This window comes from Saccopteryx bilineata, chromosome 3 (assembly GCF_036850765.1).
Source record: "Saccopteryx bilineata isolate mSacBil1 chromosome 3, mSacBil1_pri_phased_curated, whole genome shotgun sequence".
Classification (NCBI taxonomy): Eukaryota; Metazoa; Chordata; class Mammalia; order Chiroptera; family Emballonuridae; genus Saccopteryx; species Saccopteryx bilineata.
The window spans coordinates 312150443-312162693 of record NC_089492.1 but is presented as its reverse complement, the minus strand read 5'-3'; the positions used below and the strand labels follow the sequence as shown (position 1 = coordinate 312162693).

General features: G+C 47.2%; 1 protein-coding gene across 4 annotated transcripts in view; it reads right to left on the bottom strand.

The window, feature by feature from the left end:
- PRKD2 (protein kinase D2) overlaps positions 1–12251 on the bottom strand; it is a 36972-nt gene that overhangs the window by 17007 nt on the left and 7714 nt on the right. For all 4 annotated transcript variants that reach the window (XM_066271731.1, XM_066271729.1, XM_066271730.1 and 1 more), the window contains 8 exons: positions 10412–10543; positions 6632–6786; positions 6308–6530; positions 3547–3624; positions 3314–3467; positions 2248–2365; positions 1907–1984; positions 297–555 (listed from right to left, as the gene is read on the bottom strand). In XM_066271731.1, the coding sequence (XP_066127828.1) occupies positions 297–555; positions 1907–1984; positions 2248–2365; positions 3314–3467; positions 3547–3624; positions 6308–6530; positions 6632–6786; positions 10412–10543 (1197 nt within the window). The remainder of the gene's footprint in view (positions 1–296; positions 556–1906; positions 1985–2247; positions 2366–3313; positions 3468–3546; positions 3625–6307; positions 6531–6631; positions 6787–10411; positions 10544–12251) is intronic.

The window sequence follows — 12251 nt, the reverse complement described above, 5'->3', positions numbered from 1 at the left end:
GGGTTACTTGGTCTGCTGAAGGCCCGCGGTCAAGGCACATATGAGAAAGCAATCAATGAACAACTAAGGTATTGCAACACGCAACAAAAAACTAATGATTGATGCTTCTCATCTCTCCATTCCTGTCTGTCAGTCCCTCTCTCTGACTCTCTCTCTGTCTCTGTAAAAGAAAAAAAAGTCTAGGGCCTAGTGAAGATTTGGACCACATTTGCCACTGTGCCATTCCTTGCCTTCCACAGGACCCCACGCAAGCCCTCCCAATCCTATCTTCTCAGGAATCCAGGAGGGAAACTTACTTTGAGGTACGTGGCCTGGGGCACTGGGTGCATCCTGGAGGATGACGGGCATCAGGGCCTGGCGGATGGCTGTTTCCCAGCCCCGGGCAGCCTCAGCCCCTTGTCCACTGGGCCCTCCCGGGGCCCCGCCAGGCGTCTCGCCCACGAAGTAGGTAGCATTGGCAGTGACAATCTCAAAGCAGTGTGGGTTGGTGCCTGGTGGCACAAGGCTGAAGTTCTGGGCAGGCTCCACGGTGAGGATTTCTGACAGTGGAATTTCCTGGCAGGACACAGAGCCATCCTATGTGAGGACACCGGGCAGACCCCAGAATCCTCCCTTACTCAGAACAGCACACAGAATCCAGTGTCAGTGATGAAGTGGTTTGCATGGAATTGTCAGGAAATGCCTCCTGGTGAACATACATTGAAGCAGAGACCAGAAACAGCACGTGCAAAGGCCTAAGGTAGGAGAGGCTTGTTGTATCCCCATCACATGGGTGGTGCCTGGCACACAGTAGGTATGCCATGTCTGATGAATAAATGAAGGAAATGAGGTGAAGGCCAGGCCACACAGGGCCTCATGGGCCACAGGGAGGAGTAGACTCTGTCTCCAGGGTCCTGGGGAGCCATGGAAGGGTTTAGAGCAAGGGAGGGACAAGTCTCTCTGGTTTTGTGTCAAGAGTAAATGGGAGAGAATGGGACTAAGACAGGAGACCAGGAAGGAGGTTGGGGAGGCCTGGGTGGGAGAGAAAGTGCAGGTTCTATGCAGAGGGAGAAGAGTCTGCTTTGAAAAGTACTGAAAAAGAAACAAAGGAGGGAAGAAGGAAAGAACGAAACAGTGATGAAAGTGAGACAGACGTATATAGCCAATAAAACGAGGAGCAGAGAGGTGATGGGGGGGTGAATTTTAGATGGTGGAGGTGACATTTTATAGCGAAGACAGCATTTTAGATAGCATGGCTTGAACTAAGTGGAGAGGATGAGAAGGGAGCAACCATGAGAAGCGTAAGGAAGGTGCTCCGGATCAGGCAACAGCAGGCGTGCGGGTTTCATTCTAAGGGCAGTGGGAGCCGGCAGAGGGTTCTGACAGTTTTAATCGACTCCTCTGGCTGCTATGTGGGAAAAGACTGCAGGGTGAAGGGCAGAGGCAAAGGGCCAGAGAGAAGCCAGCTACAACCATGCAGGTGGGAGTCCGGCTGGAACACAGTGCTGACATGGGAGATGGTGATGAACACAAATACATAATTTAATAAATTAATTATAAAATAATAATAAAAACAAGTCTATAACTAATAGGAGCTTAACACATGCCTGTCCTTAAGCTCATTGCTTCCTGTAGATTATCTCTGAATTCTGGCCACAGCCCTGAGGTGACTACTATTCTTTGAGGCTTTTTACAGGTGAGAGCAGACAGGTGAGCTAAGTCACCCTGGGTCCCTCAGCTGGAAAGTGATGGGACTGGGATCAAACACACGGGCACGATGACACTAGCTGATGGGCTGTAAGCGGGCAAGCAGTGGGCGGGAAGAGGGTATGATTCATGGGCGTCTGGCTGGAGCAACTGAGAGAGGAATTAAGAAGGTGGTGGGTAAGGAGGGGCAGTCTGAGGGAACTGAGAGCCGAAGACCCACCTTGTAGTATCTGTTGGTTGTGTTGTTTTGGAAGAGTGTGATGCACTTGCAATCCAGGCGCCAATAGTGCCGCTTCCTCTGTTGAGAGGTCATTGAGAAGTCAAGTTCAACTAACTGTTGTGCTGCTTGGGTTCCTACCCAGTCTACCAGCCAAATCCTGCCCCTAACTCTAGCCCCGCCCATCCCTGAACTCATCCTTAGCCCCGCCCCTCACCACACCTCTAATTTCAGCTGGCCTTAGCATAACCCCACTTACCCTACCCAGCTCTACCGCCTCAAACGGATCCTGCCCCGCCCCTCACTCTGGCCCCGCCCCATCTGGCCCCACTCTCCCCACTCACCAGCGTGTCCTTGTTGCTGTAATGAACCACCCAACCTTCGTGCAGTGTGTTGCTGGATTTCCGTGTTGTGTGTCGCACTGACTGCACCACTCTCATGAGGGGGATATATCCTAGGGAGCTGAGAAAGGTAGAAGAAGGGACAAGAGGTTACTACAAGCAGAAAATAACCATAGTGCCTGACCAGGAGGTGGCACAGTGGATAGAGCGACGGACTGGGATGCGGAGGACCCAGGTTCGAGACCCCGAGGTCACTGCCTTGAGTGCAGGTTCATCTGCTTTGAGCAAAGCTCACCAGCTTGGACCCAAGGTCGCTGGCTTAAGCAAGGGGTCACTCGGTCTGCTAAAGGCCCACAGTCAAGACACATATGAGAAAGCAATCAATGAACAACTAAGATGTCAAAAAAAGAAAATAACCATAGTGCTGGGGCCAAAGAGGGCATCTCTGGATAGCCTGGGAGTTGTTTTGGGGGGCATATTTCACCCCACTCCCCATTTTTCAGGTTTCCCATAATAAAAAAGGGAACTCTCAAAAGGCTGGGTTTCAAAGTCAGGCTGCCTAGCAGGTTACCCAAACTCTTCTTGCCACAGTTTCTCCACTCAAAGGGGCTGCTGTGAGGAGTGAAAACCTTTCTAAGAAGCTTAGCACCATGCTTGTACACAGTGGGCCTCTAATAAGTGCTAAGTCCTATCGAACCCAGTGATTGTACAGCCAGGCATGTGACACTGAGCAAGTGACTCAACCTCTCTGATGAGGAAATGGAGGCTCAGAGAGGTTAACCTCTTGCCTAAGATCACACAGCAGTCTGGCTCCAGAGTCCATGTTCCTACGCTGTACTGTCAGTTTACAATAAAGATTATTTCTGGAAGGACCCACCAGAAAAAAAGGTTAAGTTAAAAATAAAGTGGGTGCTTGATGTCACCCCATTAAAATAAAAATTTATTTATAAAATAAAATAAAGTGGGTGCTTAAGATTTGCCTTAGGAACCTGGGACATTTTCAAGTAGAGGGTGATATTGACACATTGTAGAGATGGCAAAGGACACCCCGAGAGGGTGCCCTGGGTACCTCTGGGCCTTGCCTCCCTCAACTTCTTCCTCCTCACTGGCATGGAGGACATTTTCTGAGTGGGAGCCTGGGATGATACCGGAGTCATCTGACTCATCCATGAGGGCGTTCTTGTCAGCCTCACTGAAATCGGTGGCCTCCTCCATCGGCACATCTGAGGGGGACAGAGCATCAGAGTGGCCTCCACCCAGCCTGGCCCCCAGCTCCTTCCAGCCCAGCCCGCAGCCTCTTACCTCCATTGATAAGTGCCTCTCCCAAACAGTCATTAGGGACACGGGTGGCACAGCGTTTGTGGCAGTTAAACTTGCAGTCTGGGAGAAAGGGAGCAAAGAGACAGGAGGGTGGGGGAAGTCACTTGTAAGGGTAGAATCTTGAGCAGACTCAAAAGAGTTTACTCTTGGCCCTGGCCAGTTGGCTCAGTGGTAGAGCGTTGGCCTGGCGTGCGAGAGTCCTGGGTTTGATTCCCGGCCAGGGCACACAGGAGAAGCACCCCCATCTGCTTCTCCACCCCTCCACCTCTCCTCTCTTTCTGTCTCTCTCATCCCCTCCCGCAGCCAAGGCTCCACTGGAGCAAAGTTGGCCAGGGCGCTGAGGATGGCTCTGTGGCCTCTGCCTCAGGCGCTAGAATGGCTCTAGTTGCAACAGAGCGACGCCCCAGATGGGCAGAGCATCGCCCCCTGGTGGGCGTGCCGGGTGGATCCTGGTCGGGTGCATGCAGGAGTCTGTCTGACTGCCTCCCCATTTCCAACTTCAGAAAAAAAAAATATATATATATATATTATATATATATATAATATATATATAAAGAATTTACTCTTGCTGGGGCAGGAAACCTGGCTGACCCTTCCACGGCTGTCACCTTTTGAGCCAGTTTCCCCAACTGTGGAGAGACTAGATTAAATAGGAAGGCCAGATGAATGTCTGTGGCTCTAAAGTCCTATGACTCTTAAGTGTCTGAAGTTCAGAGAATGTAAATATCCATTACTCTAGACTTCTAAAATTCTAGAATGTAACAGAATCTAACATTCTATAATTCTAGGTTTTGAACACTCATGGGCCGGGTTTCTCAACCTTTGGCACTATGAATATTTTAGGCTGGCTAATTCCTTGTTGTAGTGTGCTGTTCTGTATATCATAGAATGTTTAGGTCAGCATCCCTGACCTCTACCCACTAGATAACTAGATAACAGTTGCACCATCCCTATATGACAAATAAACTGTTTCCCAACATTCCAGGGGGGCAAAATGGCCCCAGGTTAAGAACCATTGCTCTTGAGTGATTATTATAAGGTATACCAGAGATTCTAGAACTTGACATAACCCCATTTTTCTAAGGTTCTATACTTTTAGATTTCCAAGACTTCAGAGTTCAATGTCCAAGTTTCTAGAACTCTACACACATCTCTGATTCTATGGTTCAATGATTCCAGACTGCTAAGACTCCTTGATGTCCAAGGTTTTATGGTTTATATATTTATACTCTAGAATTATACAACTATACTCAGTAACCTGAGTTCTACAGTTCTGGATTTCCAGTCAACAGAAGCTGATTGATTCCAAGGTTTTAGGATTCTGTCCATCCAAGATTCTAGAACTTAATGTTGCTATTGTTCTTTAGCCCTAGATATAGAATATTCTAGAATTTGATTGTTCCAATAAATTTTAGAATTGGATAGTTCTAAATTTTTACCTATCTTGACTTCTGGTATTCTAGAATTTGATCATTCAACATTCCAGAGTTTCAGATTTCTAGAATTCTAAGATTTCATGGTTCCATGATCTACACTTCTAAGGCTCAAATTTCATGCTTCCAGGCTTCTGTTATTCTCAAACCTCATGGTTCTAAAGTTCTAATATTTTCAGAATCTACAATTTGGTAGTTCTAAGATGTAAAAACCTAAAATTCTGTAGTTCTTTTAGCTGAATCCTACAACCCAGAATTCTTAAATCCTATGTTTCTAAGGTTCTCAGATTCTAGAATTCTCAAGTTCTATAGTTTTAGAATTTCATTCTGTCTTATGGATCTAGATTCTAAGGTTCTAGGATTCCAAGATTATAGGGTTTCAGAATCCAAAGGTTCTAGAATATCAGAATTCAGGGCACATCCCTTGTAAGGCCCAGTGTTCCTAAGGATTAGAATACTGAGATTCTTGTGTTCTGCCACAAGCCCAGCTGAGATAGTTTTTTGTTGTTGTTGTTTTGTTTTTTGTTTTTTGCGTGTGTGTGTAACAGAGAGAGAGAGGGACAGGTAGACAGGAAGGGAGAGAGATGAGAAGCATCAATTCTTCGTTGTGACACCTTAGTTGTTCACTGATTGCTTTCTCATTATGTGCCTTGACTGGGGGGCTACAGCAGACCGAGTGACCCCTTGCTCAAACCAGCGACCTTGGGCTCAAGCTGGTGAGCCTTGCTCAAACCAGGTGAACCTGTGTTCAAGCTGGCGACCTTGGGGTTTCAAACCTAGGTCCTCCACATCCCAGTCCAACACTCTATCCACTGCACCACCGCTTGGTCAGGCCTGTGTGTGTGTGTATGTGTGTGTGTGTGTGTAGGGGAGATAGTGAGGCAGAGAGACTCCTGCATGCACCTTGACAGGGATCCACCCAGCAACCCCATCCAGGTCTGAGTCTGGAATCAGTTGAGCTATTTTTAGCACTTGAGTCTGATGTGCTGGGACCAACTGAGCTATCCTCAGGTGCAGGGGCCAACACTGGAATCAATTGAGCCACTGGCTGCCGGAGGAGAGGAGGAGAAGAGGAGGAAGAAGAGAGGGAGAGGAAAAGGGAGGGGGAGAGAAGTAGATGGTCACTTCTCTTGTGTGCCCTGATGGGGAATCGAACCTGTGACATCTGGAAGATGCTCTATCCACTGAGCCAACTGGCCAGAGCTCCAGCTGAGATCCTAAACTTCTGAATGTGTATGTGTATATGTATGTTTGTATGGGGGTGTGGAATCTGTCTGTTCTCCACCCGACCCCACCCCCATCCGGCTGACCTTTGCACTGTAGGCCCTGGCGGAAGAGGCCCTTAAGAAGTTTCTTGCAAGCCTGGCAGACAGTGGGGCGTGTATAACTGTGGATGAGGAAGGTGTGTGGCACTTTGACCTTGGAGAGCAGCATCTTGTCCAGTTCGATGGGGCGGCCGGTATAGGATGAGACAGACGATGAGGAGGAGGACGAGGGGGGGCGACGAGGCAGGAGCTCAGTGGTGCTGCGGCTCTAGTGGTCAGCAAGAATGAAAAGGACACATCAGAGCATTGCCCCATGCTTGGGCCTCATCACCCCCCAGCCACCAACCTGCCCACTCCCCAGCCCCTCACCAGCTCATCAGCCGTGCAGGGCAGCGAGTCTGATGTACTGAGGCGCACTGAATGGCCACTGGCCAGAGAAGTGGACGACAGGCGCCGTTTGCGGGCCCCACTGCAGTTGTTAGGGATGCTGAAGGCGCAGCGCTTGTGGTAGTTCAGTCCGCAGCCTGCGGAGGGCACAGACGGTCAGAGACACAGACTCCACTGCCTTGGGCTGTAAAGTTCCACCCCTGTTCTCATTTTCTGCAGATCTGGAGTACTGAAGATCCCTCAGGACACCTTTTAGTGTGTAATTAAAGTCAATGAAATCTATAAAAACCCAGCTCAGGCAGAACTACTTTTGGCCCTGAAGCTTCAGAAGTGAAGGTTTGCGCCACCCTACCAGGCAAAGGACCATGCGCAGGTGAGGTTCTTGCTGAGGACACAGGGAAATCAGACTGGGGAGTGGAAGAAGGAAGCCACCCCTCTGGAACCCGCTGCAGAAATGAGAACTATGGTCGCCAGGAGTATTTCTTCCTTATTTTATGAGTATGTGTGTGTATACAAAATACATTTGTTTTCTTTCCTATCCTATCCCCTTATCATCTAACACAAGATATTGATAAAAAATTAACTTTATATCATAGTACTTAAATTATAGAACATCCAAGGAGAAGAATAAATGCCACTCCGGACACACACCATCTTCTGAGTGGAAAAAAGGGTTAGCATGTTTCCCTTGTACTCAGGATCGCTGTATCATACAGGTGCAAGCATGACTTTGTTAATGTTTTTTCTTTCCAAAAAAAATTTTTAATCCTCATCCGTGCAGAATCTGACTCAGCTTGCAGTTTCACTGGGCTTCCCAAATGCTGTTGGCATTACCAGAAGAGCTTCCAGATGGTGAACGGCCTTTGCATACAGGAACTACTTCCCAGTCCTTGGCCTTTCACGTGCTACATGGGATTTCAGACTCTCACCTATGATTCCTAATATGAGTACCACGGTAGAATCAAACTCTCATAGGAAGGTGTCAGTAGCATTAAGCACAGTCATTTGGGTCTCTTTTGGAACCATATGAACATGGATCACTGTCTGTGAAGCAGGGCTAAGGAAGTCCATGCTAAGACTGTCCATTAGTATCTGATGACCCAGGGTTGCGCCACGATGAAGGTTACATATGCCAAGACATCAAGAACTGGATATGAGGCCCTGGCCGGTTGGCTGAGTGGTAGAGCGTCGGCCTGGCGTGCAGAAGTCCCGGGTTCGATTCCCGGCCAGGGCACACAGGAGAAGCGCCCATCTGCTTCTCCACCCCTCCCCCTCTCCTTCCTCTCTGCCTCTCTCTTCCCCTCCCCCAGCGAGGCTCCATTGGAGCAAAGATGGCCGGGCACTGGGGATGGCTCCTTGGCCTCTGCCTCAGGCGCTGGAGTGGCTCTGGTCCGGCATAAGTCTGTCTGACTATCTCTCCCGGTTTCCAGCTTCAGAAAAATACAAAAAAAAAAAAAGAACTGGATATGATGTGTGGATGACAGCCCCATTGAAAGCAGTTTTGAATGCATTAAATCATTTTTTTTGCAAGCCTGATATGGCTCTTATCTCAAGTCCTTAAATAATGCCACAATATATAATAATTAGGGCTACATGGAAACAATCGTAGTTGATGCTGTAGACCAGTGGTCGCCAACCTTTTTTGGGCCATGGACCGGTTTAATGTCAGAAAATATTTTCACGGACTGGCCTTTAGGGTGGGACGAATAAATGTATCATGTGACTGAGACAAGCATCAAGAGTGAGTCTTAGATGGATATAACAGAGGGAATCTGGTCATTTTTAAAAAATAAAACATCATTCAGCCTGACCTGTGGTGGCGCAGTGGGATAAAGCGTCAACCTGGAACACTGAGGTCGCCAGTTCGAAACCTTGGGCTTGCCTGGTCAAGGCACATATGGGAGTTGATGCTTCCTGCTCCTCCCCCTTCTCTCTCTCTCTGTCTGTCTCTCTCTCTCACTCCTCTCTCTCTAAAAAATCAATAAATAAAATATTTAAAAAAAAACAAAACATCATTCAGACTTAAATATAAATAAAACGGAAATAATGTAAGTTATTTATCTGCGGACTGGTACCAAATGGCCCACAGACCGGTACCAGTCTGCGGCCTGGGGGTTGGGGATCACTGCCATAGACCATCTGGAACACAGGTTATCAGAGACTCTGAATTTCCATATGAGTATGATCACCACGAAGTTGGCACACTGAACACTGGAGGTGCAGACCATCATTGCAGAATGAATGGTCACCATCTTCTGTGTGTAGAGCACAGCCAAGGTGGGCGTTGAGGGCTTCACTGCAAGCTGGTGAGATCTCAACATTCTCACTCAGAAGCACCAAAGATGGAAGGGACCTCCTGATCATGATGCTTGGGCTTAGCCTTGAGACATCTCAGCTAAAGGGACACAATGTGTTTCTTTATTTTTTTTTAAGTACAATTTAAGGAGACGTGTATGAGTGCAGTGCTTATTGTAGACTGAATATTTGTGTCCCCCCCAAATTTATATATTGAAGCCCTAACCTGATAATATAACTGTATTTGGAGATGGGGTCTTTTTTTTTCATTTTATTTTTATTTATTCATTCTAGAAAGGAGAGAGAGAGAGGAGAGATAGAGAGAGAAGGGGGAGAGGAGCAGGAAGCATCAATTCCCATATGTGCCTCCAAACTAGGCAAGCCCAGGGTTTCAAACCGGCGACCTCAGCATTTCCAGGTCGACGCTTTATCCATTGCGCCACCACAACAGGTCAGGCTGGAGATGGGGTCTTTAAGGAGGTAATTAAGATTAAATGAGGTCATAAAAATGGGACTCTGATCTGATGAGACTGAGGTCCTTATAAAAGGAAGATACTTCAGAAATTGCCCTCTTTATATGCTGTGTTAGCACACGGTACCATCTGCAAGCTAGTAAGAGGGTCCTCACCAGGAACCAAACCCTGTTGGAGTCTTGATCTTAAACTTTCCAGCTTCTAGAACTGTAAGAAATAAATATCTGTAAGCCAGCCAACCTGAGGTATTTTGTTTTTGGCAGCACTAGCGGACAGAGGTGCCAAGTTGACAAGGGGTGGACTCTGATGGTCAGCTTTATGTGTCAATTCAGCTAGGCTAGCTAGCATCCTTCATTTTTCAAACACTATTACAGGTGTTGCTATGCAGTTATTTTGTAGATGTGATTCAAGTCCACAATCAGATGACTTTAAATGAGGAAGATTATCTTAGTTAATCTGATGGGCCTGTTTCAATCCGTTGAAGGTTTAAAAAGCAGCGTTGAAAGGTTTAAAAAGCAGAGCTGAGACATCCCAGATGAAGAAATTCTGCCTGCGGATAGCAGCTTCAGCTCCTGCCTGACAGTTCCTTCAGCCTGCGCTTGCTGACCAGCTACCCTACAGATTAGGAGTTGGCTAGCCAGCCCCCATAATCCTGTAAACCAATTCCTTCCAAAAATCCCTTAATACTGTACGTATATAACTTTTACTAGGTTTTCTGGTTGATCCCTCTGATATAGGCCTGCCCTCTTCCCTGTGAACGCCCCCTTTCCTCCCCTCAGCTCTGCCCCTTATTTCTTTCTCAGAGCTCCACCTCTCAGGCTCCACCCCCAGGCTGAGCCCCACCCCCGCTCAAGCCCCGCCCCTTGGCCCACCCCCAACTCCTCCCCCAAGCCCTACCTCTGGGCTGTACCTCTCTCCGAGCCCCGCCTCCTAGGCTCTGCCTCCTGGCTCTGAGCTCCGCCCAAGGCCCCGCCTCCAGCCCTTCACCTCTTACCATCGCACTTGAGGCCCTGGCGCACTAGACCGAAGAGCATCTCTCCGCAGTGGTCGCAGAAGGCAGGCGCTCGGTAGGAGTGCACTGTGAGTGCGTGGGGGCGGATCTGGAAGTCCTCGAAGGTGGCCGAGGCTGCAGGCAGTAGGGACAGGCGGATGACTGAGGCAGGGCCAGTGGAGGATATTCCAGTCCCCGCGCTCCCAGGTTCCATCCAGTTGCAAGGTTTAAGGTAATTGTTCCTTCCTTCATTAATTTACTCACATATTACATTCTGCATGGATTCAAATCCCAGCTCTAACACTGGGCAAAACACTTATGTGTTTATGTCAGGGACTGGGAGGAAGGGGAGGAGGAAGTTGAATGGTTATAGAGTTCTAGTTTTGCAAGATGAAAAGAGTTCTGGGGACTGGTTGCACAACAAAAGTGAATGTAATTAACACTACTGAACAACAGACTTAAAAATGGTTATGATGGACATGGACAAGAGTGTGGGGGAAAAAAAATGACTGTCTCTCCCCGTTTCCAGCTTCAGAAAAATACAAAAAAAAAAAAAAAAGAGTGTGGGGGTTACGGGGTGGGGGGGAGGAGGGGGAGGGGGTTGGGGGAGGGAAGGAGCACAAAGAAAACCAGTTAGAAGGTGACGGAAGACAATTGGATGATGGTAACGCAGCATAATCAAATGTCAAAATAACCTAGAGATGTTTTCTCTGAACATATGTACCCTGGTGTATCAATGTCACCCCATTAAAATTAATTTAAAAAAAATTCCAAAAAGGCCTAGCTTAAATGCAAAAAAAAAAAAAAAAAAAAGGTTATGATGGTATATTTTATGTATATTTCACCACACTTAAAAATTTTAAGTAGAGCCCTGGCCAGATGGCTCAATTGGTTAGAGCATCATCCTGAAGCACAGAGGTTGCTGGTTCGATCCCTGGTCAGGGAACATACCGGAACAGATCTATGTTCCTCTCTTTGTCTCTTTCTCTCTCACTAAAATTGATACATAAAAAAAAAAAAAAAATTTAGAAAAAAAAAGATTTACTTAAAAAAAAATTTTTCTTAATAGAAATATACAGATGCCTGGGTCCCATCCTCAGAGTTTCTGTTTACTTAGTCTGGGGTACAGCCTGAGCATCAAGAGAAAAAAAACCCCTATGTACCTCAATTTTCTCATCTCTAAAATGGAAATCCAACAAAAACCTACTGAGCATTGTTAATCTAAGCAGTAGGGACAGCCCATGGAACAAAACAGACAACACCCCTGCCTACCCTCTCGTGAGGGAGGCAGACAAAGGACATAAAATAAATTTTCTTATGTAACAATCACACAGTCTAGTGGTCACTCTGGGCCAGGCACTGCTCTAAGTACTTTATTTTATTTATTTATTTATTTTTTTTTTCCTTTTTTTTTTTTTCTTTATTCATTTTTAGAGAGGAGAGAGAGAGGGACAGAGAGAGAGAGACAGAGAGAGAGAGAAGGGGGGAGGAGCTGGAAGCATCAACTCCCATGTATGCCTTGACCAGGCAAGCCCAGGGTTTCGAACCGGCGACCTCAGCATTTCCAGGTCGACTCTTTATCCACTGCGCCACCACAGGTCAGGCTCTAAGTACTTTAAAACACTAATGAATTCAGTCCTCTTGAGAGTTCTGTCTGGTACATCCTGTTATAGTCTCCATTTTTTATATGAGGAGACTGCAGCACAGATAGATTAAGCAAGCAACTTGTCCAAAGTCACACAGCTAGCAAGTCACAGAACTCACATTTAAACCCAAACCAGTGTGGCTCTAGAGTTCATTATTTTAGCACCATACTTCCTGCTTCTCTGAAATTTTTAAGTAA